Source organism: Aotus nancymaae, unplaced genomic scaffold (genome assembly GCF_030222135.1).
Source record: "Aotus nancymaae isolate 86718 unplaced genomic scaffold, 86718_ANA_hifiasm-v0.15.2.pri h1tg000051l, whole genome shotgun sequence".
NCBI lineage: Eukaryota > Metazoa > Chordata > Mammalia > Primates > Aotidae > Aotus > Aotus nancymaae.
In genome coordinates this window covers 21,667,362-21,695,097 of record NW_026988465.1, presented here as the reverse complement: position 1 = coordinate 21,695,097, position 27,736 = coordinate 21,667,362, and the positions used below count along the sequence as shown (strand labels likewise).

Sequence of the window (27,736 nt, the reverse complement as noted above, 5' to 3'; positions counted from 1 at the left end):
CCAGTATAAAGTGGTGCTGCCATGCCGCAAACCCAAGCAGGCTGGATTCTTTGATCTCAGCACTGCTAAAGTAGAAGGCCTTTGTTTTGTTAGTGAAACACTGGAAAACATAGGGGCAGATGACCACAAGTTCCAATCCTGACACGGGGCTCCTTTTAAGTCTTCACAACAATGCAATGGAGTTCTTTTAAGTCCTAAGACTCCCAGAACCATTCCTTGTATGCCACTGAACAAGTGATACAACTTTATTCTGTTTTTCTGGTAAATATCTGTAATGCCTTTTTCAAATATATTCTTTAGTGAAGTTGGAGTCAAGCAGCTAAAGAACATGAATGACTTCGTTTTTCTTTTTCTTTCCATACTAAAAGGATAGGAGGCAAATGTGACATGATTACTGAATGCTGTGTATATAGAGAAAAATTAAACCCTAGGAAGAATTTTAAGTTCTTATGCCCAGCCCCGACCCCAGATCAACTAAGTCAGAATCTCTGGGAATGAGGCTTGGGCAATGACATTTTGAAAAGCTCCCCAGGTAATTCTAAGATGCGGCCAGGTTTGAGAGCCTCTAAATTAGACACTGCATTATATTAGGCTCTTTCTAGAGGCTACTGATAGTTACATCAATAGGAGGATGCAGAGGGTGGAACAAGGATAAATATTTTAACCTAGCAGATGTCTTCAAATAAACCCATTAAATCCATTTCTAACCGTCGACATGGCTGTGGATTCGACCCTAAGAGTAGAGGTACAGGGCGTTATACTCTGAATAGCAAAGATGACCCATTTATCCACTGATCTTTGTTGAAACTGAAATGCTGTTATTATTGTTCTACTGTGTTGTTGACCCTCACTGTGCAACCAGTGGTGGGAAATGGCTATGGGATATGAAAGCAAAACGCCTGGCGGCGGGAACAGGAGGTCATAGAGAGATACCAGTTAAGGTTCCTAAACCACACGAGCACTGACCTGGATTTGTACTGATTGATGATGTTTGTGGGGCCACAGGGCATTCTGAGTACTGATGATCCTCCCCTCCAGGTTAACAGAAAAATAAGAAATGGGAAAAGGAAACTATGAATAGTAAGGGATTCTGCATTCTCAGCTAAAGGAGAATGGAGGTAAGTAGCAACAAGACCCCATCTAGGCAGTAGGAACCCTGATTCCAGCTGCAGTCTGCTAACAATCTTGTTGGAACAGTTGCTACAGGCCAGTTTCAGAATACAGATGAAACTCCCTTCTATACAACCTCTTCTTTCTCCTGTAAAACAGGCATAATCGCCACTGTCCTACCTAACTCACAGGGCTGCCATTAGCATATAGAGTGGGTAGCATTTGGAAAACTGCAGTCTGCAAACTGAAATATTGTCATGAACCCCCCTCATCAATCAAGGTGTTTCTTTGAAGCTCCAAGTAATATTTGAGATACAAACAGCTGTGTAGCCACCAAAAGATGAACCTCTCTTTCTGTTGATTTTGATCTCTAATGGGCTCCTCATAGCACCTGGTACCACTAAATTCTTCGGTAGCTCGCTATGGTGGAGAAGGCCTCTGGCAGTTGGCTTGAACACCTAACTTCCCTACATCGAGATTCTTTCATCTTTTCATTTTTGCATGGCTGACTTGACCCAGTTCAGTGCTTCCAGTTGGCTCAAACTGTGCATTTGTTTCTTTTGATCCTGACAGCCTAGGACCTCTCTGTCCTCTTGTTTATGGTGAAAGTCCTAGAATATTCCCACAAGCTTCTCCCCTATAAACCAGAGGATAGAGGCAAAATCTAAAGTTCCCAGACAACACGATTCTCTTCCCCTGTTGATCTGGGCCACATCCATGAAGGACACTCCCCAGTTTGGGGAGTGTATTTACACAGATGTTGGCCTGAGTGGAGTGGAAAATTAGGTAGATCTGGAATTTATTTAAGCCAGTTGATTTGAGCACCAGTGTGGTCAGATTACAGGCTCCTGGTTGCTTTGAAGTGGGATAGGGTAAACGCACAAGGTGAAAAGGCCTAACCAAAGCAAATCATCTTCTAGAGAAAACAGACAAATTTCCCTTCTCCATGGCCTCATCTTTATCTACACAGAGACCTGAGGAGGACAAGGGTTTTCATATATTGCCTATATTCTATGTCCCCCATTCTTACATTCACTGTGTCCTAAAGTGCTCCGTAAAGGGGGTAAAGGTTAAGCATCACTGTCTCTGAGACTACCGTCACCTACCTGATGCTAGATGAGTGCCCTGATACTCTTAAGCTATTGGGATCGTCTTATATCAACAGTCGGCTGGTAGACACCCAATAAATAAACTGCTCAAACATACATGGGAATAGATTAAATGAGATAACAAATACTGAATATCCATCACCCAGAAGCAAATATTAGCAAGATTTTCCCTTTGGTGATTGTTGTTGTTGAAGTATCTTAAAGCAAATTCAGACTTCATGTCTGGATTTCACTTCTACCCACATCCGCTGCATCTCAAGAATATGCACATTTTTGTTTCATTTTGTTTTGTTTAGAGATAGGGTCTCACTCTGCTGCCCATGCTGGAATCAGTGGCAAGATCATAACTCACTGTAGCCTCAAACTAAGTGTGGACATTTTCTTGCATAACCCTAGGGCCATTTCACACCTGACAAAATGAGTAAATACTTCCTTAATATCATCTAATATCTAGGACATGTTAAAACATCCCAAGTATCTCAAAAATGACTTTTCAGTTGGTTTGCCATCGTAATCCAAACAGAATCCACACATTGCCTCTGCTGCTATGCCTCCTGCATCTCTTCTTATCCTCTCCCACCCCTTTTTCCCATGAATAAATTCTTTGATCAGTAAGAAGTCTGAGGCCCTGTGAAAATCTTTCCAGAGAAGATCTGTTCTTATTAAGATCTGTTCTTAAATAAGATCTTTCCAGAGAAGATCTTATTTCTCCCAGGCTGTCCAAAGTACCAGCACCTCTTACTCTGCAACTTCAGCCCAGGCTGATGAGGTGAGGACACAAGAAAATGACTGAGAACTACTTTCTCCCCAGTGAACTAGGAAAAAAAATGGAAAAGACAAGGGCCAAAAGAAGGCTAGGAAATAGAGTGAGATTTGAGTCCCGGAAAACAAAAAGTGGCCTTCAAACAATTCTTATGTGACCCATAGGATAGAGTATGTTCTGGGAGTGAGCACAGGGAATGATGTAGGAGAAACAGGGTTTCAAACTGGTGAGTGCGAGGTGATGGAGTCGTGTATTAGGGGAGATGGGAGTCTTGGGAAAAGTCTCCAACCCTCATTTTCTTGCTCTATAAGAATGGATGTGGCTCACGCCTGTAATCCCAGCACTTAGCACTTTGCGAGGCTGAGATGAGTGGATCGCTTGAGGTCAGGAGTTCGAGACCAGCCTGGTCAAGAGAGTGAAACACCATCTCTACTAAAAATACAAAAATTAGCCAGGGGTGGTGGCAAGCACCTGTAGTCCCAGCTATTTGGGAGGCTGAGACACGAGAATCACTTGAACCTGGGAGGTGGAGGTTGCAAGATCACACCACTGCACTTTGGCCTGGACCACAGAGCAAGACCCTGTCTCAAAACAAACAAACAAACAAATAAGAATGGATGTGACTTCACTCTAGGTAAATTGGCTAAGGACCATAAACAGGCAAGAGGATTGTGGCAGCTAACTTACTAGCCTATGTGAAAGTTTGGTGTGATTCTAAGAGTTATGGGGGCATCTGGGGGGAAACAATGTGATAGTAACCTTTTGGGCTCCGAACACAAGTAATACGGCACTTCACACATGTACAAATATGCCTCTGATGTATTCTTTTGTCTTTGGTGTTGGGAATTTGCCCTATGTTGATGGATCCAGTGTCGGATAGATAAACATTCGTTCCTTCTTTATGCTATATTGTACTTAAAGCTAAGAATTAGATGGCTTTTTTTGTTTGTTGTGTGTTTGTTTTTTGAGACGGAGTTTGGTTCTTGTTGCCCAGGCTGGAATGCAATGGTTTGGTCTCCGCTCACTGCAACCTCCACCTCCCGGGTTCAAGCAATTTTCCTGCCTCAGTCTCCCAAGTAGCTGGGATTACAGGCATTAGCCACGACACCTGGCTAATTTTTTTGTATTTCTATTAAAGACAGGGTTTCACCATGTTGGCCAGGCTGGTCTCGAACTCCTGACCTCAGGTGATCCACCTGCCTTGGCCTCCCAAAGTGCTGGGATTACAGGTGTGAGCCACCGTGCCTGGTAGATGGCCTTTTTTATCTCGTTACTGTCGTTACAGCTTCAAATTTTTAGACAAAGCATAGTAAGAAATTATGAAGCTCTTGATGTACAATAAAAAGGAACATAATTCTGTTTTGTTAATAATCTCGATATTTGCACGTAGCTGTACCTAACTGCTTTGCATTCTGATGACAAGTTATTTGTCTTTGCCAGCCAAAAATAACTCAGCAGATGTTATACATGTGGCTACCTTTTGGTATGCAGCAGCTAGGACCAGCAATGAAACCACTATTCCTTTTATGGCAGTTTAATTTGCTAAAATTACCATGCAGAGGACATGTGTACAGGCCTCTGGGAAGCCACTCAACTTTGCAACTGCTGGCATATGAAGGCACACACGTACATAGCACTGCCTTACTTTGTTAAGATCCTGGAATAACTCTTTGACACTGGGTTGTTCTGCAGTGAGTCAGTTTGTTATAATTTTCTTCCTGTACTTTTTTTGGTCAGCTATACTTTTTTCAGTAATAATTCACATGACTTCATACAAAATGGCATAGATTTAGAATAACCAAGGTAATTTTTTTTTGGCATAAATTTATGGGAGCCAGGTGCAGTGGCCCACACCAGTAATCCTGGGCTGAGGCAGTAGGGTCTTTTGAGCCCAGGAGATTGAGACCAGCCTGGGCAAAACAGCAAGACCCTATTTCTACAAACAAATTTAAAAATCAGCTGGGAGTGGTGGCATGTACCTGTCGTCCTAGCTACTCAGGAGGCCAAAGAGAGAGAATCAGTTGAGCCCAGGAGGTCCAGGCTTTAGTGAGCTATGATTGCACCACTGTACTCCAGCCTGGGCAACAGTTAAGACCTTGTTTCTTAAAAAAAAAAAGAAAAGAAAAAATCTATTATGTACACAGGTCCGAGTGTGTATTTGTTACATGCATAGATTGCATAGTAGTTAAGTCCAGGCTTTTAGTCTATATGTCACCCAAATAACATACATGGTATCCATTAAATAATTTTTTTTTTTTTTTTTTTTTTTTGAGACGGAGTTTCGCTCTTGTTACCCAGGCTGGAGTGCAATGGCGCGATCTCGGCTCACCGCAACCTCCCCCTCCTGGGTTCAGGCAATTCTCCTGCCTCAGCCTCCTGAGTAGCTGGGATTACAGGCACGCGCCACCATGCCCAGCTAATTTTTTGTATTTTTAGTAGAGACGGGGTTTCACCATGTTGACCAGGATGGTCTCGATCTCTTTACCTTGTGATCCACCCGCCTCGGCCTCCCAAAGTGCTGGGATTACAGGCGTGAGCCACTGCGCCCGGCCCATTAAATAATTTTTTATCTACTGCTCTCCCCTCTGCCCCAGGGGAGAGGAGTAGATAAAAAATTATCTACTATCTAAAAAGAAATCATTCCACACTCTATGTCCATTTGTACACATTATTTAGTTTCCACTTATGAGTAAGAACATGCAGTATTTGTCTTTCTGTGTCTGAATTGTTTCACTTAAGATAATGGCCTACAGTTCCATCTATATTGCTCATACTATTCAACCACAAAAAAGAGAAAATCATGTCCAAAAGATGATTTTCTTCTTTTTTATGGTTGAATAGCATTGCACTGTGTATATATACCACATTTTCTTTATCAAATCAACTCTTGATGGAAACTTAGGTTGATCCCATAGTTTTGCTATTTTGAATAGTGCTACATTAAACATACAGGTGCAGGCATCTTTTTGATGCAGTTATTTCCTTTTCTACCAAGGTAAAATTATCAGAGAAATTTATTTTAAGGCAGAGAGAATTAAACATGACAGATAATTTTCAACCTACTAATAATAATAACTGGAAAGTGCCAACATTCAACTAGCTTGTCTCCTTAATAAAAACATCTCCCTATGTATACGGATATACATTGTTTTAAAGCAACATAGTTGCTTTAAAAAATTAACATTTTAAATTTAACAAGCATTCCTATGCCTTTATCAGACTATAGTACAAACACAATAGGTCACTGATCTATGTAAGAGGTTCACTCCAAAGCCATTATCTTTTTATGAATAATTTTCATAATAATTCTGTTATGAATTTCCTTCTATAAAGTTATATTTAAATAAACAGGTCATTCCAATAGCTGATAGAAGCAACTAAAATCAATCGGAACACATCATCACTTACAGACTCTTAAAAACTCCATGACACAGGCTATAATCAAGAAAATAAAATACATAAGGTCATGGATGAATTTCATATTCAAAAATGCAACCACAGAATAGAGACTGAATAATATGTATCTTCCCACATAGATTCTTTAAGCTTTCGTCCCTTGGATGAGCTCTCACTCCCTTGAGGGTAGAAAAAAGCAAAGTTACTGAGCTCTAGAGGCCACAGCAGGGAAGGGAGTCCAGGTGTTCCAACTGCATCTCTCGATGATCACCAGGCCCCCTTTTAAGCCCCTAGGAACAGCACTTTATGCCCTCATGTATTATTTTCCAGGCTATAATAAGATGCCTAAATGCTAAGCATTTGAAGTGCTGCTTTTTAAAGTGTTGTCATAACAACAGGAATAAAATGACGAATGTAACTGGAGTTTGAAAGGGCTAACTTAAGTCCGTTCCTTAATTTTACCTTCATGTTGCAAGGGTTTAACTCTAACCTAGCTCAAACAAAGGCCATGATCATAGAACATTACCATATTTGAGTAATGTTTTCAGCTATTTTTACCATCACATAATTGCCAAGTCAATTCTCCATCAATTCAATTTACTTGTTAGGATGGACAGAAAGAAATTAATTGGCCATATGAAAAATCTATTAGTGTGATTATGTAGGCCATATCTGAAAAGCTTTCATTTAAGATAATTTCTTATCCTTTCTATGCGGTGAAATACAGCATGTAGCTTTATTTAAAAGGCTTGATTCAATTTCCTACTGGACTCTCATGCCCATTAATAAACGCCAGCATTAACTGCACATGTTGGACAAAGGAAGCAAGCACATAGTGTGTAATTCTACTTCCCAGCACATTGCTGGGACATTCCCCTAGAACCTAGTGGCTATTTCTGTTCAGGATTTCCAAAGATGTAGCTTGTGGTCATGAGAACAATAACATAATTAGCTTATAAAAATGGTAATTTCAGTAAAGTCAAATACTAATAGAAGCGAAGATGTCAGTATCATTTTGATGCTGTTCTGAAGAAGCAATAATCACTATCAGCTGGAAATGAGTTGCTAAGCTCTAGGGAAAACAGGCTGCATGCAAATACACCTGAAGGAGCTGATAATACCAGGAATGGGGCCATTTTCTTCTATATGGTAGTGTTTTTTTAACCTGGGGATCAAAAAATGAGGATCCCTGGTGGGTGTATTTTTCTCTCAGCAGGATCAGCCAAGCTGTCTCCAAAGATCATGTTCCCAAGAGATGTTCCTTTTTTGATATACATGGGTTTTGCTGGGGTTTTTTTAAAACAAGTAAATATTATTACAAACAGCCTCAGCCTTCATTTAAGTGCAAAATGCTTTTCCTTCTAATAAGGAAACGGTTGGGCTGGTTTGACATGGTCTACAGTGTTCTAGACTTTGCATTTTAAAATGAATTATGACAACATTAGTCAAAATGAACCCGACCCTTCATTAGATTTAAGTGAGTTTTACGCCCTGAATCATTTCTCTTCTAATTATCGTGAGGCCAGCTGCTACTCCCTGCATTTATTTAATCCACCAGAAAAGGAGAAGAAATAGTTTTCATTTTTCCCCAGGGCTGAAACGGTGTCAATTATCTAGAAGTTCCTACAATTGACTTTCCCAATGAACAGAAATGCTATTAACATTTCTTCTTTACTCTTCAAATGACTCAGCCAGACCCTTAAAATAGCTTCAACGTACTCTGCTGTCATTGCTTTGAAGAGGAATAAAGGAGAGCGAAAGCGGAGAGCAGTAATGTCAAATTACTTCATCTCTATGTATTTCTTCACCTGTAAAATGTGTATGGGTTTATAATTAGCACATTCTGTTTGATGAAAGTCAGATATCTCTCAAACTGCAAGTCCTAGTTAGTAGGAAAGACCATTACTCTACATGAAGTCTTTTACATTTGTCCATAAAGTGACAATAAATAAATAAAAGATCAGAAAAGCTCTTTCTATACAGTAGAAGAAAAGATAGAGTTTAAAGAGTACCACTTTATCATCATTATAGGAATAATTGACTTGGGTAAGAGTCATCAATGGATGCTAAAACTCCAAGGTTAAAGAATCAAGATGTTTGCATAACCTCAAAGTACCTCCTTACCAACTACATATCGATTACAAAGGCAAAGATGGTAACTTTCCATAGGAGAAATGGCCAACAATGCTTTAAGCAACTGATCAAAGTTAACATCACCAGTAATGGCACCAAGCAACTCCTTGCGCCTTTGATGCAATGCCTTGAGGAGGACAGCAATATCACTTATGCGGTATCACTGCTAAAAATGCATAGTCTGACTCTCGACCACAAGAAAAGAGCAGACACACCCAGAGTAAGGGCCGGTGTACAAAACAACTGGCCTGAACTCCATTAAAATGTCAATGTCAAAGACAACGGATCGCCAAGAAACTGTCCCAGATTAAAGGACAGACTCATGATAAAACAAGGAGCATCTGATCCTGGTTTGGCTCCTGGAATGGGCGCAGGAGGGGCAATACATAGAACATCATTGGGACAATTGGTAAAACTGGAATAAAGTTTGTACATTAGATCATAGTATTGTATTGATGTTAAATTTCCTGATACTGATAAGTAGACTATGATAGTCAGTGAATGTCAGCAAATGTCTGCGAATGTCTGTGGTTTTAGGAAATATGCATTGAAGTATTTAGGAGTAAATTTGCATCACATCTGCAAATTACTCAGTGTGGGGGAGGAAATGTATATAAATACATATGTGCAAATTACTCTCATAGGATTTAGGAAAAAATAATGTGTGTGTGTGTGTGTGTGTTTGGAGGAGGAATGACAAAGTAAAACGCCAGATGTCAACACATGAATCTGGGCAAAGGATAGATGAGAACTTTCTGTACTTTTCCTACTTTTCTGTAAGCTTCAAATTATTTCAAAATCAAAATCTTTTTTATAAAATTGACTTCTGAACTGCACAAAGTACCCATATTTATAATCCTTATCAATCCATGCTTTTTAATTACCTAAAAATTGCTATCTTCAAAAACATGCTAGTTTCTAGCTTCCTTAGAACTACCTAAACTTGCCTGGCTGTTCCTGTCTTATATATCTCCCTTTCTTTTGAGAAAACTTGTTATTTTCGATTATTATTAACAGCTAGGCTTATTAAACACCCACTACATACCAGGCCTTATGTCTATTATCTCATTTGCACCTCACAAAAATCCTCTGAAATGTTAATCCTTTTATATAAATGAGAAAACTGGGATTGAGAGAAGTTAAATAATGTGTAAAAGTTCAAAAAGAGAAATCTGGTTTCGCTGTGGGTTCTACTTTTGAACCCAAGACTCCGGGTTCCACATTCTTATTATCCCCGCTGTGTTGCTTTCCTTGGAAGAGTAAGAAATAGGTATGACTTTGGCCGGGCATAGTGGCTCACACCTGTAATTCCAGCACTTTGGGAGGAAGAGGCAGGAGAAGCGCTTGAGCCCAAGAGTTTGAGACCAGCCTGGCCAGCATAGCGACACCTTGTCTTTACTAAAAATCGAAAAGATTAGCTGGGTGTGGAGGCACATGCCTGTAGTCCCAGCTACTTGGAAAGCTGAGGCAGGAGGATCACTTGAGTCCAGGAGATTGAGGCTGCAGTGAGCTATGACTGAGTCACTGCACTCCAGCCCTGCAGCCTAGGCGACAGCAAAAGTGTGTCTCAAAAAACACAAAACAAAACAGAAATAAGTACCATTTACATTTTTACTCTGTTATTTCTTACATCAAAAATTGTCTCCAATCTGCTTTATATATAGTCATGTTACCTTCTTCAATTAAATTGTTAAAATTTTTAAAAGGAGAGCTCAGTTTTAGGTTGTCTTTGGATCTTGGACAACAAATAGCATCCTGTCAGTGTTGGGCATATAATAGGTACTTAATTATGTGTCGACTGATGGAGTCTTAGAAAACATGGAAAGAAAATCCTATCACTTTCCAGGGATTCTGAAAATTAAGTTTCTTTCAAGTGAGTTAAAAATGAGTATTCATTATAGTAATCTTTGTGGTTTCTCAAGCACTTTGCCTATTGTAATGCACTTTCTCATTTTCTCTGTGTTTAAAGCAGAAATCCAGCAATCTACAGAGATGGTGGAAAGTCAGTCTAGATGTCCAGGTAGTCTCATGATTGTTAGATTGGATGCAACTTTGATCCCAATTGAACCTTACAATGCTTGCCTGTTCAAATGGGGAGGAATTACTTCTTTACAGATACATTCTGAGGTTCACTGAGTTTAGGACTTGTCCGAGAGGCCAGTTAGAACATCTGGCCTTGGTTCTTCCATCCCCTTGCTGAGGAGTGAGGCTAAGTTGAGCTGCTCTGTACTTTCTTTTCATCCATCCGTGTCACTTGTCTTGGTCAAGCGGTGTACCACGCATGTATTCATCACTGGGTTAGCAAACAATGTGGACAACTGAGAAGCAAATATTAGCACGCCTTGATTTATTTTAAAGCAGCCATATTTTTTAAAGGCCAAGGACATAAATATATTTACTTTTAAAAAAAGATTAATCAACTTCTCTGTAATAGGTACCTTGTAACCATATAATAAGCAGACACCTATTTTTAGGATTCATCTTAAATAATCATTTCGCATAGCAGGCTATTTACATCTGGCCCACATGCCTCTTTCAGACAACTCAATTATACATCTGCTCTTGACCAAGATGAGGGGGAGCATAAACATGATGGCATTGTTAGGGGAAAAAGAAAGGAAGAACCCAAATTGGGCATGAAGAAATGACTCAGAACATGCAGTGGGGCCAGGTGTTACGTCTTATGAAGCCTCGCCAGGAGACAGGATCAAATCACAAAAGCAACTCTCAGCTGGTTGCCTACTGATTCAGCTTTTCCAAGTCCTGATTTCTTGGCACTTCCTCTCACAGAAGGAATGACTTTTCCTAGAAATTGGTAGTGATTTTTTAAACAGCTTTATTGATGTACAATTCGCATACCATAAAAGTTACTCATCTTATGTGGACAGTTTGCGTTTTAGTCAACGTATGCATTTGTGTGGCCATCACCGTGATTCGGTTTTAGAATACTTCCACCACCCCCAAAAGTTTTCTCTGCTTCCTTGCCGGCTCCCATCCCTGGCCTCAGGCAAACACTTGAATTGTGGAACTTTTTACTTCTGCCAGCATGTCACCCCAGCTACTGCCAACTGATCTATGGGCCGATTGTCTTGTCTTAGAGGGGTTCATCTCAGCCTAGCTTCTGCAGATGGCATAGTTTTGTAACTGTGACAACTATTGGTTTCCAAGTTAACGTTTGGCCCCCATGAGAAATGCCGTGGTGAGAACAGAGATATCCTTACTCGTGTCATTCAGAAATCACAGATGTCTCTCATATTTTCTATCATCAGTAAGGCTGTCTCAGAATTGTCTCTTTGTATTCTTAATTCGATAGAAGATTTGGTGAAATTTTTTTAAAAGGAAAACACCGCAAAGGTTAAGGCAGTAGCATCTAGCTATTGGATTCTTGTTGTTTTAATTTCATGATACTGGATGTCCTGCAACTCAAACATGCACAAATGAACCCGTGCTCTCTTGTTTCCCACAGAAAAGCCCTGGTCTCATCCTTGCAGGGGTTTTCTTTTGCCTCTAGCCAAACTACCATATCTGAAAAATCAGAAATAAAATGCACATAAAATGTGGACTGGTTAGTTTTCCTCTTAGTATTCAGAGGAGCACATGGAATATGGGGTAGACTTGAGCATCCTTTTAAAGATAGCTTTGTTAAAAAGCTAATTTATAGCCCCCTCGGCATAGCTCTAAAAACAGAACCCGATAGAAAAAGCAGGAGACACAATTTTGCATGCAGTATGCTCAAATTATTATGCTTTGTGCGAGAAGGGAAGAGCTGGAGGGAAATTTTCCTGAACAAAATTCCCCTGGTGGTTGTCTTTGGATGGTATAAACAGTAGGCTCTTCTCCCCTTCTCCCTACACTGCCTTCTTTCTACCTTTCTGTATTTTCCTAATACAGGAGAGTACTTTTGTGCTTGTAAAAACGAAAAATAACCTGCTGAATCGTTTCCTTTAATGAGTCTCAGTATTCTTACCTCTAACAATTAATATTAGCATTCCTTCTAGCTGACTAGTCAATTTGCCCAGGTGCCTTCCAGGTTAACCAATGCCTCCAGCACTTCTACTCTGAACTAGTGAGTATGGAGATTCACACCTGATAGGTGTTGAAAGGAGGCGGGCCAGTGGCCAGGTGATCAGGATTCTTACTTTAGCATACCTAGCCTTACCCGTCTCCTAGCGAAATTGTTGAAATTTGAAGGGAGAGGCTTGCTAACTCAAGCTAATCAAACTCACATGAAAACATAAGCCAGAATGCCAGTTCATAAAAATATAGGGAGAAGTAAAACCATCATCTAGACTGGACATTCCAAACATCTTCCTATCACTTTTACTACTTCGACTGGTGGCACCACCGTAAGCTGCATTTTAGGGCCTGCTTCATAGGCCTGCTACATGACAGATGTCCTTCATCACCCATCCTCCAAGCAGCCTTCCAAGATTGATTCCTGTCCTTTATTCTTAAGAGTCAGGTTATCTCCAAGTTCTCCAAGGAGCTGCCCATTTTCCCCTCTGCATTGCAATCATATTCCACCCTTTATTTCTGGTCCAATCAGAACCTGAGACCTGATGGGTGAGGGGAAATCCCTTGATCTCTTTTTATCTGCCTCAGCCCCCTTCTATCTTCAGATTCAGTGTTCTTGTCCAAAAACCGCCTGCCGATTTGATGAGCTACCTTCTAATTTAAACAGACACAAGGTGTTCATAGCATCCACCAAAGCCCAGTGCACCTGTATCGCAGCGTTCATACAAGAACATGTAAAATCTTATACTCATTATAATTTCAAAAGACCCTAATATGTGTTTAATTGGAACTTAGCACTGCATACTCAGAGAGAAGGCAGTGATTTTCATTGTATGAAGAAATCAGGAAGAGAAACAGCTGTGGCTTTCAGGGTTCTGTGCCTAGAGGCTCAGCTCAGAATGGTAGGATTTGTTCCATTCTTAGTCAAGGTGCTTGGGATTCCTTCCAGAAAGACCCAGTTGTGTTGTTCCCATTGGTTAAAGGAATGGCAGGGCATGGGGGTGGCCACCTGGTATGACAGCCAGGGCCTCCTGCAACAAAGCCAACTGAGGAGCACTCCATAGCAGCCTTATTGCTTGTCTAGGATTTGAATCCTTTGAGATTTAACACACAAAAATGAAAGTTACGGTGGAATTTTCCAAAAGACAGGGGAGACGTCGATAACTTAGAGACTGGAAACATTTTTCAAAGCCCCAGCAGTTCCATGAGCAACGTCCAGTGATGAGTTTGTTGCTTTATGTGGGATTTCTTGCTTAATAGATATGGCATATGGTGAACCAGTGAACCTAGAGTATATACCGGGTATATATCAGTATATATCAAGTATAGTGCATGTTACCAGGAGTATAATCCCAGCTCTAAATGTTTTGCAGACAAAAATAATGAACTTGTTAACGCAGCTCAGGACTCATAGTGACTTTATCAGGAAATCTGAATAGTTCTGAGGTAATCAGAATTTATAAAGCCTAATACAGTATTTCTTGGCAATCATATTTCTCCTCTGCAAGGCTGACAAATGTAAACAATTATATAAATACAATTATTACCTAACAGAGTGATCTTAAATGATCCTGTTTATGAGCTCTGTCTCCCCTTCACTTACATTTCGAGGCAACTCCAAATGTCTTCAATTTCAAAACAGAATTTTACATTATATGAATAATACACAAATATGTTTTCTGTATAAAAATACAATACAGAAAAAATTAAAATGTTTCTAACTACCACCAAATCCCACCTCTCTACAGACTGTGTGTACTTTCAGAACTTTTCGATTTGTGTTCATGGTTTGATACAGTTTTGTTTTTAGCATTCTTGCTATCTATCATACTCTGTTTCATTCTGCAATTTATCCTGAGGATCTATGTGGCTGTGTTGTTTTTAACTGCTACATAATGTTCTATCCTATAGTTTTGAGTGTTAACCGGTCCTGTGATGACCATTTATATCCTTTCCTATTTTCCCATTACTATTAACATTGCCTGTAATGAACATCTCTGTATATGCCTCTTCATGCATTTGGGTATTTCCCTAGAGGAGCTATCAAAGAAGTGCCCTGTTAAGGGATTAGTATGTTTTGCATTTTAAACAGATACTGCCAAATTGTCCTCCAAAGTTTTAGTTCCACTTTACATCCCTACCAGTAGTGATACTGCAATTCTACTGTAGCGTTTTCTTTAGGTTAAGGCTTTTGATTCATAAATGCAGATTACTATGGCAGGGGCAATTAATTCCTTAAAACTTGAAAATTTTAGAGGTAGCTTTGCTGAACGCTGGGGAGACAGGTCTTTGGGACTTCTAGGAAGCCAGGGAACAACCTAAAGATATAAGGCGCTAAGAGGTAGGAGTGGGGTGGTCACCAGAATGACAGATGATAATGAAGAGGTGTAGGATGAGTTGCAATGGAGAAGAGCTGGGGAAGCTGGAAGAATAGTAGCAAAGAGCTGACACCCTTACATCAGACTTGGGAGGGATGGGGATGGGGTGTTTTGCATATTTTCTCCCTGACACCTCTACTCTACCCTGCCCCAACCTCCTCCTTTTATTTCTTCCAGAGCCAGACTTGTGTGTGTGCATGCCTGTTTTATGACTTTCCTTAGACCATGTGTCACCTTTTAGGGGAATTGATGGCAGGATAGATTCCAGCCTAAACCAGCTCTGGGCCAAATTCTTTCCTGATAGATAATGATCATTTCTAAGACTACAAAGCCAAAACAAAACAAAACTGCTCACCCAGTCACATTCCTAGTGGCCATCAGTTCCATATGCACATTTAATGAAAAGTTTCTCAAAATTTTTTTTTTTTTTTTTTTTGAGACAGAGTCTCACTCTTTCGCCCAGGCTGGAGTGCAGTAGCTCGGTCTCAGCTCACTGCAACCTCCACCTCCCAGGTTCAAGTGATTCTCCTGCCTCAGCCTCCCGAGTAGCCGGGATTACAGGCGCCAGGACCACGCCCGGCTAATTTTTGTATTTTTAGTAGAGACCGATTTCACGGTGTTGGTTAGGCTGGTCTTGAACTGCTGACCCCAGGTGACCCACCCACCTTGGCCTCCCAAAGTGCTGGGATTACAGGCCTGAGCCACCATGCCTGGCCATAAATTTAATGAAAAGCTTCTGAGCATTAGTGTCCCTCCCAAAGTATTTGACAATCTTAGGATCCTGGACAGACATTTGTTCTGATTTTGAGAACACTGTTTACCTGTTACAGAAAATGAGGAAGAAGGAAAATTATTTTACAATCTGGTACATATGATTTACTCTGCAGCGTTTAATTCATTTAATGAAAGAGTTGGAGTTGATTAATTGTAGCAGATTATTTTAACAGAAGTCTTAAGTTTGCAATGAAGTTGCTGCCTTTTTTTTTCTTTTTTTTCTGCCTATCACTAGTGCAACTGATTGTTCAATCAAAACTTCTCCTAAGTCAGTGGTGCCCAAAACTGATGAACATCAGAATCACTTGGGGACTTTAAACACCTCCCCATACCCAGGTGATACCCATATTAATTAAACAGTGCCTGGGGATAGGAGGCAGGCGTCAGTAGTTTAAACTACAGTGATGCAATGGCTAAGGGGGGAAAATTGGCTTGAAAAATATAATTTCTAGGAGGTATGAGAAATGATAGTTAAATATTTCAAATACCCTAAGCTTTTTCCTTTGGTCAAAGAGTGTCTGTGATCCAATAGATCTACTGAACAATAATTTATAAAACAAGATACAATACTAGTAAAATTTGCCCAATTGAGACTTTAAGGTGGGTGCTTGCTTGGTTGTCAAACTGAGTAGAGAAAGAACATAAACATCAAGAAAGCACTGTCGTTTATTAGAAGCTTGCATGGCACACAGTGATACCACGGCATGCTTTATGAACCTAAGAAAGGTCCCCTTAAAGAAATGTAGACAGATTTCTTAGTAACCAGCAGAGAGCACCGAGGAGAACCTCGTTAAGGATTTAAAGTAATTGGGAGTTTTTTGAGCCTTCAGGGTGGGGAGAAGTAACCAGAAAGTACCTTATCTGCACCTGCATTTTGTCTAACCGTTTGTGCCCTACATATTACTTTTACTGCTCATACATACTTCTTCATTACTTATAAATTCTGGAGAATGCCCTAAAACAAAAGCTTCTCCTCCCCAGCTAGTGTGGGATTTGCATCTCACCCAGATAAAGAGCAAGCCGATTGCCAGACCTATGGCCCAGTGAGTCAGCACCTGTACCTTGCAAGAATGCATACAAACCCCAGGGCTGCTCTCTTCTGGAGGGAGTGGGGGGAGATTTAAAATCCTGTAGCAGCATGGGGGAGGGGGTTGTTTGCCCTTCTCTCTCTGGGAAGTAACTCGCTCAAACTGCCTTTCTTGCTGAACTGCTTCACGTAGCTTTGAGGAAGGTCTAGTGAAATTGGTCTTTCCATTACATCTGGATGTTCTACCAGAGAGTTCTCCTGTAGTTTTTTAGCTTTTCTTTCTTTTTCATTAAGTTTTTAAAGGGCAATTGTTGATGCTCTGCAAGCATACCAATTTGGTGTCTGACCCCTCTGGAGTCTTCAATCTGGGCAGGAACTATTTCCCTTTATCCTGCTAGCCTGTCGCCCTCTCTGGACTGAAGTCACCTGCCAAGACAATGGTATGTACTTTAACTCCTCCTGATCTAAAAGGAATAGAATTACCTAACAGTTCCAGGGTCATCATTAGGGGGAACTAGCCCTCGGCTTCTGTTCAGCTAAAGTTGTGTTTTGACAGTGCTTCTTGGTCTGTTGCGGTTAAGTCCTCACAAAAGCCAAGCAAACGACTGAAATACAGGTTGTGCGCTTTCTGCTGTATTTTCCTCTTACCTCCCACCCCCACCCCGTGTTCTTCTCTAACCTAGATTATCACTGCTTTTGTGAGTGTTCCCTTTACCATTCTTATTTTGCACTGTCACAGTAGTGGCACAATGTTAGCTTTCAGAATATTCTTAAGGATAGAAAGGGAGAATTAGTGTAAGTAAGTTCATCTCTAAAGAAACCTAGTATTTTAGCCTTATGACTCTTGACTGTGTTTTCAGTTTGATGCAGGACTTATCTGAGCTTTGACTTGGCCTATTTGTGTATTTTTATTGTTGAATGGCAGTAAATGTTGCAACAGTTTTCATGTTTTTGAGGGTGTGGTTGAACCTTGTTTTAAAAAAAAACTCTTGAAGAAAACCTAAAGTGATGGATAATTTTGTGTAATTTATATTCATTTTCGTCTAGGTAGATGGGTATCATTTTTATTCATTTGGGAGTTGAACCCTTGGTCTTCAGGACACTCCATAATAAAGAACCTCATAAGCACCTAACGGTTTCATGGCTCACTTTACAGCCTTTATCATCGTTGACGAGCTTAGTGTATCTTCTATCTGAACCTGCCTGTAAGTTGCCGTGATCTTTCCACTGTCTTCTAGGACTACCGACCAGACTCCCGGAAATCATGTTGGTAGGATCCCAGTCTTTTTCGCCTGGAGGGCCCAATGGGATCATTAGAAGCCAGTCCTTCGCGGGTTTCAGCGGCCTTCAGGAAAGGCGATCCAGGCAAGTACTGTGTGGTTCTGTTCCCGGATGCAGCTTGCCAAGGAAGAGAACTTTGATGTTGTGAAGAGGGTCTGCGTGCATTCAGCCTTATCACAACACATACACACAGACACACACACACAATTTTAATCTCTTTTGCATGGAAAGGATGTACGAAAGTTAAGTGCTACAGATTATTTTCTCTCATTTAGAATTCCTCCTGCAAGGATGACGGCTGAGGATTTAGGAGAAACTAATAATACATGCATAGACTCTCACCGCCGCTACTTCCACTCTTTTTGAATCACATTTCCCATTGCATTCGGACCTTGGAGACGACGTTTGCCATGAAGTCATGCACTGGATAATGACTATGCCCCTGCAGATTGACTGGGGAGGAGATCATTCAGACAGGAGTTGCCAAAGTTAGTCTTTCTAGTTTCCTCAGTCTCCTCTCATCTAAACAGGACTTAGGGGAACTCCAGGAAGAAAGAACAGATAGTGAAGAAGCAACATGGGATCAGGTTTATCTTCAGTGTTTCTGTTATCATAAAGGTCTCTGCCCTCCGAGGGGCCCTGTGTGCTTTGATCTGTACTGTCCCCCTCATGCACATGGTGATGGCAGAGAGTATAACTCACAACTAACCTGGGCGGGGTGCAGTGGTACCTGCAGCCTCGGAGGTCGTGACTTCCCTGCCGATAGCCGGGTCCGTGAGTGCCCTAGCCTCTGCAGCTCCTAATCAGATAAGTATTCTGGTTTTCAGTTCTCAGATATTCATCTTACTGCTGCAAGCTGTATTCCTGGCACTACTAGAGATGAATTTTTGTAAGTTAAACCTAATCAGTAATTTATGTCATAAAAATCAAGCTAAAAAGAAGCTACATGTATTTTAATGTCATATGGAATTAGCTATTTGTCATGCTTACGGTCCCTTATCGAAAAGGATTTATTCACCTCCTAGTTGAATTTCATAGACACTCGTACCTAAAATTGCATAGTGCATGTATGTTTTTAGTCGGATATCCTTCTGCCTGTGCGTTATGGTCACCTGGAACTCTTTGCCCTTAGCTTCCTATGAGGTTTTAGAGAAGCAATACATTTTCACTCAGAATACCGATTCCCTGAAGCCAGACTTTGACTCTAGGTAGCCTCTACCCAACAGAGCTTTCAGGTTTCAGCAGTTAACAAATTTAATACTAAGAAACTAAATGCAGGATGGCTCCTATCTGGGAATATTACCTTCTGCAAAGAACACTAATGTGAACACAAGATGATTACAAAGACATTTCTTGGTCAGGCGCAGTGGCTCATGCCTGTAATCCCAGCACTCTAAGAGTCTTAGGCTGGAGGATTGCTTGAAGCCAAAAGGTCAAGACCAGCTTGGGCAACATAGCAAGACCCCATCTCTACAAAGTTTAGAAAAATTATTCCAGTACTTTGAGAGGTCACAGCAGGAGGACTGCTTGAAGCCAGTCCCTGTATCTACAAAGAAAAAAAAAAATAGCCAGGTGTGGTGGTGCATGCCTGTGGTCCCAATTCCTTGGGAGACTGAGGCAGGAGGATCACTTGAGCCCAGGAGGTCAAGGCTGCAGTGAGCTATGATCATACCACTGCATTTCACCCTGTGCACCAAAGTGAGACCCCCTCTTTTTAAAAACAAAAACAACAACAACAAACTATTTAGCTAGGTGTGGTGATGCATGCTACTTGGGAGGCTGAGGATCACTTGAGCTCATGAGCCTAGGAGTTCAAGGCCGCAGTGAGCTATTATCACACCACCACACTCCAGCTTGGATGACAGAGGAAGACTTTGTCTCTAAGACAAATAAATAAAGAATAAAAGACATTTTTCTTTGGCCAAATCCTTTTGGATGCACAGTCCTCACAATTTCTTCTGTTCTTTTTTTCTTTCCATAGGTGTAACTCCTTCATTGAAAATTCCTCCGCTCTCAAGAAGCCTCAGGCCAAACTGAAGAAAATGCACAATTTAGGCCACAAAAACAACAATCCCCCGAAAGAGCCTCAGCCTAAGAGGGTGGAAGAAGTCTATAGGGCCTTGAAAAATGGACTTGAGTAAGAACTTGAACCTGACAATATACCTAAGGAAAGACCCAAGGGGTCAGAGAAAAGCTGGTCTTATCAGATCATTTTTAAAATGTCTATTTCTGTAGGAAATATTCTTGCACCATCATTAGGGAAGCCTGAAATGAGTCCCAAAGACGGGAAATATGTTGGTATTCCACATCACATTCATAACATTGAGGGAGACGGACCCTGTGCAGTACTGAGTTTCACTTAAGCAATGATGAACAGACATACACATCCATTCTGGAGACTGCTGATGAGGGTTCTGAAACCTCCCTCACATCTTACAGAGATTGTGAGCCCAGAATAAGATATTCCTAGTGTGCAGTGAAACATTCACTGTTTGTTCTGTTTGGCTGGTTGGAATTCTGTGAGGCCAGCCCCAGCGCTCACTCTACAGACATCTTGCCCCTTGCCTCCCCACTGGTTTTCTTTTCTGGACTTTTAGCCTTTTTCTCCTTTTTGATCCAGCTGGAGAGTATCCAGTGCCACTGCTAGAGCTTTCAAAATGTTGAAATATTGGGAAAATGCAAACCCTCCTCCCCAACTACAGAGCAGGGTTCGATTCTTAATCCCCTTTGAAAAGGAAAGGTCAGCGACACCACCAGGTCCCACTTAACAGGCACAGAGATGACATCTTGTCTTATCTTTGCAGTGAATATCTGGAGGTTCACCAGACGGAGCTGGACAAGTTGACAGCTCAGTTAAAAGATATGAAAAGAAACTCTCGCCTGGTAGGTACCATCCAGTCATTAGGATGTTAACACTGTTCTTTTTGGCCAAATAGCTTCTTTTACTGGATGGGGCTGTGGAGGAATGTTTAAGAAAAGCAAATCCAAGGGGCAGAGTACTATCTGCATCCCCCAGTGTGTCTTAGGAGGAAAAAGAAGGCTATTTTTTTTTCCTTAATGCATTCTTCTTAATACTTTTCAATATTTTCTAAGCATGTTTATGAGATCATTTTTTAAATGTCTATCTTCATGAAACTTTATGATCAGGAAAAAAAAATTTACTGTCCTCTACCACCCCCAAATAATTTAATATAAAGGAAATGAAAAGTTGAAGTTTCCCTAGCATATTGTTCGTACATACAAAAGTTGGTTCCAGGCATGGTAGCTCATGCCTGTTATCAAACACTTTGGGAAGCCAAGGCTGGGGGAATGCTTGAGCCCAGGAGTTCGAGACCAGCCTGGGCAACAAAGTGAGACCCGTCTCTGTTTTAAAAATATATAAAATATAAAGAATTTGGAATCTAGAACTTTTACTTTGTCTCCAACTTTTCAAAAATATAATCAGTAAAATCAGGGAGGGAAAAGAGGTTTTAGATGTAACCACCATGAGAAGTTAGTTCTTAGACCAGATCGAGTATATGTTATGTTGCAAATTTCTTCTATTTTATGAATTTGTGAGAACTCGTGTGATTGAAGAGGTGGTTCTAATGTCTACACTATTTTAAATGATTTTGTTCAGTTCTATGTATTATACCTTACTGTTTCAAGAAATCAAAAAGCCCAAGAAAACTCTACATATACCTAGGAGGTGTAGCTAGCCATTCACAGCTGCTATGTGGTTTTTTTGTAGAAAATGTGCTCAGATATATACTTTGTCCTCTTCAAAGGCTTAGAGATTCAAGGCTTTCTCAGTGTTAGAAGTGTTTATGTTATACTGCTGTTAGGGTATAAATTGCCTGCGTCTATGTGGAATCCCTTGTGTTAGGGCCTTCAGAGCTGCTGAATGCCCTTGACCATCCTCAGTGGCTGTAAATGTCCCTCCTGGAAAACAATGGTGAACGAATGAAGGGGCTTCTGCCAAAACCTTGTGTTTCATAAAAATCTTTCATATGGAGGATACGAGAATGGTACACTGATGATACTATGATATTGTGAGCACACAGGAAATGAGCCGACTTTAAAAACAATTTGTGAAAAGCATATCACTGCCTCAAGAACTCTTCTTAAATATCAATTTTATCTGATTAGACAGTGACAGAAGTATTTTTTTAACATATATGCCACTGCTGTGTTTTATATTCATACTATTTAAAATATTTTTTTTAGTTATCATGAATTTACATGCCCCTCAACATGTAGGATGGGAGAGCTCAAAGCAAGTGAAAACTTTAAAGCTTCCAAGGGGCAGAGAGGACTGTATGCAATGCTAGTAACAGAGTGTAAAGAACTGTTGGCTCGTAAATGTACTCTTACTGGTATTTAAAATAACCCAACTTTTTTTTCTTTTAAAGTAAATGTAAAATATCCGGTAGAATTTTGTAGGGCTGATTGTTATTTCCACAGAAAATATGAAAATGTGGGCTAAATCATTCTATTAAGACGGGTAACCTTTTGGAGGATGATGTTTAAATCCAGATATTCCTTTTTTTTTTTTAATTGTAGGGTGTGCTGTATGACCTAGACAAGGTAAGTTACCATTCTGTGTTGGGGTGCTAATAAGAAAAAAAACTCGGTACCCTTGGTGGGCGCAGTGGCTTGCGCCTATAATCTTGGCACTTTGGGAGGCCGACGTGGGTGGATCGCCTGAGCCTAGGAGTTCGAGACCTGCCTGGGCAATGTGGCAAAATCCCATCTCTGCCAAAAAAGAAAATACGAAACGTTATCCAGGCCCGGTGGTGTGTGCCTGTGGTCTCAGCTACCCAAGGGTCTGAGGTGGGAGGATCACCTGAAGCCAGGAGGTTGAGGCTGCAGTGAGCTGTGATTGCGCCCACTGCACTCCAGCCTGGATGACAAAACAAAACCCTGTCTCAAAAAATAAAACTCTGCATCCTTGAGAAGTCAATGGGAGGCCCTCTTAGGGACAGTAAAATCCTAGAGAACTGATAGTTTTTTTAATCCTGGAAAAATGCGTACTTTTGTCTAATGAGGATAATGAATAGGTATGGGATCTACAGATTCAATAAAGTGTTTAAGGTCACTTCCATAGAAATGACACTAGGTAGTCGTGTTTTGGTAAGTTTAAGAACTTCCCACGCATTTGGAGGCCTTTACCTGTGTTGTCTCTGAATATAAATTACTTCATCAAATCTGAGTCACTGTTGATTAGAAAATGCACTATGATTTCATGTGCCATGAAGAGAAAAAAAGGACTCCAGTTAAATTCTGACAGTCCTTTCTTTTCATCTAAAATCTGTATTTTAGAGTTATCAAGAAAACTCTGTTAGGTCTATTTCGATGCAGATTTTTTTTCTTTTTGAAAAAATTTATATATGATGCTGCTCCATGCCTTTCTATGTGCATAATAATTTTATTTCAATGCTGAATCATAGTATATTCTTTCTGAAAACATTTTAAAGGGCAATTAAATGCATATAATAATAATTACAACTCAAAGAGATGAACAACTATGATTATCTTTGAGCTTGTACATACAGGCAGCTGTCTGCCAGTAGCAATTGTAAAATGCACCCCAATTTCAGAGACACTAAAATGTGAATGGGAAAAAAAAATCCAATCTTAGAAGATGAAATACATTATTATGAAGAAATTTAAATATACTCCAATATGATACTGTTCTGTCAGAATCTAATGATTTCCACTGAATTGGCCTTTCTTGATATTAAACACAGGGATTCCGATAACTAACTCAAGTTCACATCTCAGAATATGTATTGAATATTTAAAAAAAAACTTTCCAAATTGGTATTAGAGACTCTCTAAAATAGCATCAAAGACAGGAGGAAAGCGGAAATATATTGGATTTCCTATATGAGTATAGGAAATTTTGAGTATGATATAATAAAGATATTCTCACAAGCCTAAATCAGTTCAACAGTAAATGACTATACTTTCTCAAACGTCTTTTAATTCCAGCAAATTAAAACGATTGAAAGATACATGAGACGCCTGGAGTTTCACATCAGTAAGGTAATTGAAGTTCCTGTTCTCGTAGCCTGTTTTTCAGTTGTGCTGCTAACCAATACACCTTTGGCCTGACCATAGTATCTAGTGCATGGAGAATTTCTTATCCAATTGACTCCTAAGCTGGCTAGCAGTTAAGTCCTCAAGTGGGCACTAAAGATGGAGGAACAATACAAATGGAAGACCTGATGGCCCAGCACAGTTTGGGCTCTACCTCAGTTCCACAAACATTTACTAAGTACTAAGTAACAGGCACAATACCCAGTGGAGGACATGTGGACATACAGCCTCAATGTAGTGTGGTTGGAGATGAACTGTCAATCAAACTAGCCCTGCAAAAAACTCCATGCTTTCCTAACTTTACACTCGGGTTCCACAAAACTCCTGGTGCCCCATCAACTTCTTCATGAAGGCCTTACAACTCCCAAAACACCACTGTCTATGCGCCTCCCTAAATCTCTCTCAAGCCCTCGGTTCTTTCTACTCTCCCTCATATGGCATGGTTTTCAGGTGCCATTTTATCCTCTCTCCCATAGATGTACACTGGTTTGTCAGTGTCCCTGACATCTGCCCTGAACCCTATAGCTCACTGGTGGTCCAGTGAGGCTGGCATCACCACCTTGTTCTGGGAACGATCAGACGTTATTAGTGCCAGCTGGAAAATATTTACCTTGAGAGGCAGCTAAGTCACACCATTATCAATTCCTGTTTGTCTATACCCATCAGCCTCTCTTCCAAGTGGGGAGCCTGGGGGTTTTAGCAGATCTCCCTAAGAGTCAAAAGCCCTAGGTTCTATTCCCAGCTCTGCCACATACTCACTGACTGTGTCATCTGTGTGAACTTTGGCTTCCTCCTCTGTGAAGAGGAGCTGGGGAGGTGCACAGATGTGATCTAGATGATCCTAAGAATCCTTTCCTGTTTAAAATTCTAGGATGATTTGTATGTATGGATACACATGTATATGCTACTGCCTTTGTTCATTCTTGCTTTGAAAGGTATTTTCTACCTAGGCAAATCTGAAATTGCTCCTATTTCTGCTAAACTCAATAAATAAAACAATGACATCCATGAGAAGGTATTTATGTGACAGGCAACTTTTGACATATTGTTTAATTGAAAACAACAGCAAGAAAATAATCAGTATTAGGTAATGGTATATTTATCAATCTTGTATCCATGGTTGTTAGATACAACAATCCTAATGGGTTTTAAAGGTCAGTGATACTCTATTTGCAGTACCTTATATCCAGATGCCTAACAAATTATATGTATTGAATGATTCCATTAATCATTTTATTTAATGAGCCACTGCTGACTGAAAGTAAGCAAATGGGTTTGCCTACAAATGAGTTTCTGCTAAGGTGCCTACATAGGTATGCTTTATGCTAAAGTTTAATTCCATTTGGCTAGGATAGGTTGATATTTAAGCAAAAACAAAGAATAAGTTTTCTCACTACACAAAGTAATAGATGAAGTCATTATGGCTATACCCATGGTCCCGTGAGTACTGAGTCCTTATTGAAAGGATTACAAGCTCAGAAACTTTGGCGTACCTACTAGTAGGGGAAAGGGTTGCAGGGACATTTTCCCAGAAGACCACATGGGTGAAATAGCCTGACCTGCACTGGAAGAGATATTAGCACTTGGGTTTCCAAAAGTTTTGTGGGGATCTCCCATATCAGAACAATTTGCAATGGTTATTTAAAATTTCAGATTCCTGGCCCAGCCCTAACCTACTGAATCAACACCTCAGAGTGGGGCCTGGGCATCAGCATTTTAACAAGCTCACCAGACGAGGCTTAGCTTTAAAGCATGGAAACCACACTCTATGCCAGTCATCAACCACAGGATGTCATCAGCAGATATGACATGCCTTGAGTCTTATATCGCCCTCCTAATCAGAGATAAATCCATTGACCCTAAAGATTAAACATGATTCTTTTCAGTTTGGGCATTCTTCTTGGCAGAGTTGAGTGCATTGTTGAAGTAAACAGCAACAAAGAATCCTTTAATCAAGAGAATAATTCTGAGTCTCTTAATGTTTGCTTTCTAAGCCAAGTGCCATTGACATCTGTATAGAGAAAGCAACTATGGAAAAGTATACTCCTCTACCAGGTTATAGTAATGCTTTTTAGTGAGCAGCCAAGTTTGCCTTCAGAAGAAAAGGGGACTCTTAAACTCTGAAATCTAGTATGTGCATCTCCACCTTCTTCTGGATCTATAATTAAGCTTCCTTTTTGAAGGAACAAAGTTCATACTGAAATGAAAATTGAAATAGTGCTGGGTAAGTAAGCCTCCCCAAAGCAATAGCTTTTATCTGCTTTTCACAATGCCTGATGGTATTGTTGTTTGTTATCTGCCTGAAAATTCTTGTAGTTAACTGCAGTCAAAGATAGTACAAGACTTACAGAGACAAATGTCATTAGGAATAACTTTAGAACAGGTTATTTTCAGCTAAGCACAGTGATGTGCACCTGTAGTCTCAGCTACTTGGAAGGCTAAGGCAGAGGATAACCTGAGCCCAGGAGTTGGAGACCAGGCTGAGCAACATAGCAAGACCCCATCTCAAAAAAAAAAAAAAGAAATTTTTTTCAAGCCCAGCACTATTGGTATTTGGGGATAATTCTCTGTTGCAGAAAGCTGTCCTCTGCATTATAGGATGTTTAACAGCATCCCCCGCCTCTACCTACTAGATGCCAGTAGACCCCTGGGGGTCAAAATTGTCTTGGGTTGACCGAGAATCACTGCCGTAGAAGAATTAGCTGATTAACAGGCTTATATGGTATAAAATCAATAGTCATTTGAAAAAGGTATATTATTATTATTTAGAAGCATAAGTGTAGATATGTAACAAAAGTTCATTTATATTGCTTTCAATGTATTTTTTTGTATTGTCATATAATTTATAAGCAAAAGAGTTCACAGTTCTTAAGTGTTTAGTTTGATACATTTTGACAATTATGTTTTACTCTAATTTTAGTAACAACTTTTTCTTCTTACAGTTGAGCCAACACTTTACAAAAGTTATTTTCAGTAAATATCCCCAAGTTATTTTATGAAATGCTAAATCCGGATAAGTAAATATCAGGATTACATACCCCAATATTGTGACACTACGTCTTAAAGTGATATTAGCCTAGGATACTACAAAGTTGTCGTTTTGGTATGAAATTGTATAAACCCTTTCAGTGTTTGTTCTATACGCAGAAGGCTCTCACCTTCCTTACTTCTTTTTTTTTTTTTTTTTTTTTTTTTTTTTTGAGACGGAGTTTCGCTCTTGATACCCAGGCTGGAGTGCAATGGCGCGATCTCGGCTCACCGCAACCTCCGCCTCCTGGGTTCAGGCAATTCTCCTGCCTCAGCCTCCTGAGTAGCTGGGATTACAGGCACGCGCCACCGTGCCCAGCTAATTTTTTGTATTAGTAGAGACGGGGTTTCACCATGTTGACCAGGATGGTCTCGATCTCTTGACCTCGTGATCCACCCGCCTCGGCCTCCCAAAGTGCTGGGATTACAGGCTTGAGCCACCGCGCCCGGCCCCTTCCTTACTTCTTAACTCACACAGTCCACCCATGGACCCACAAAGTCACCTAGGAGTCATTTTAAACAATTCCAACGATAGCCTCGAACAGTGCAAGAGAGCCATTTCCCTTCTGCGTAATTTGAAAACAGGATTAGTGCAAAATCTGTTTTGAGACAAAATGTATCACAGTGGCTAAAATAAAAATGA

At 40.4% G+C, this 27,736-nt stretch overlaps 1 protein-coding gene across 8 annotated transcripts in view; it reads left to right on the top strand.

The window, feature by feature from the left end:
• RIPOR2 (RHO family interacting cell polarization regulator 2) overlaps positions 1-27,736 on the top strand; it is a 227,107-nt gene that overhangs the window by 149,019 nt on the left and 50,352 nt on the right. For 6 of the 8 annotated variants that reach the window (XM_064363048.1, XM_064363047.1, XM_021667646.2 and 3 more), the window contains exons 2-6: positions 17,943-18,069; positions 19,967-20,122; positions 20,790-20,868; positions 22,528-22,551; positions 23,959-24,012. In XM_064363048.1, the coding sequence (XP_064219118.1) occupies positions 17,943-18,069; positions 19,967-20,122; positions 20,790-20,868; positions 22,528-22,551; positions 23,959-24,012 (440 nt within the window). Of the gene's footprint in view, positions 1-16,998; positions 17,145-17,942; positions 18,070-19,966; positions 20,123-20,789; positions 20,869-22,527; positions 22,552-23,958; positions 24,013-27,736 lie in introns of those variants that run through there. The other 2 variants (XM_064363052.1, XM_064363049.1) reach the window with 1 other exon arrangement.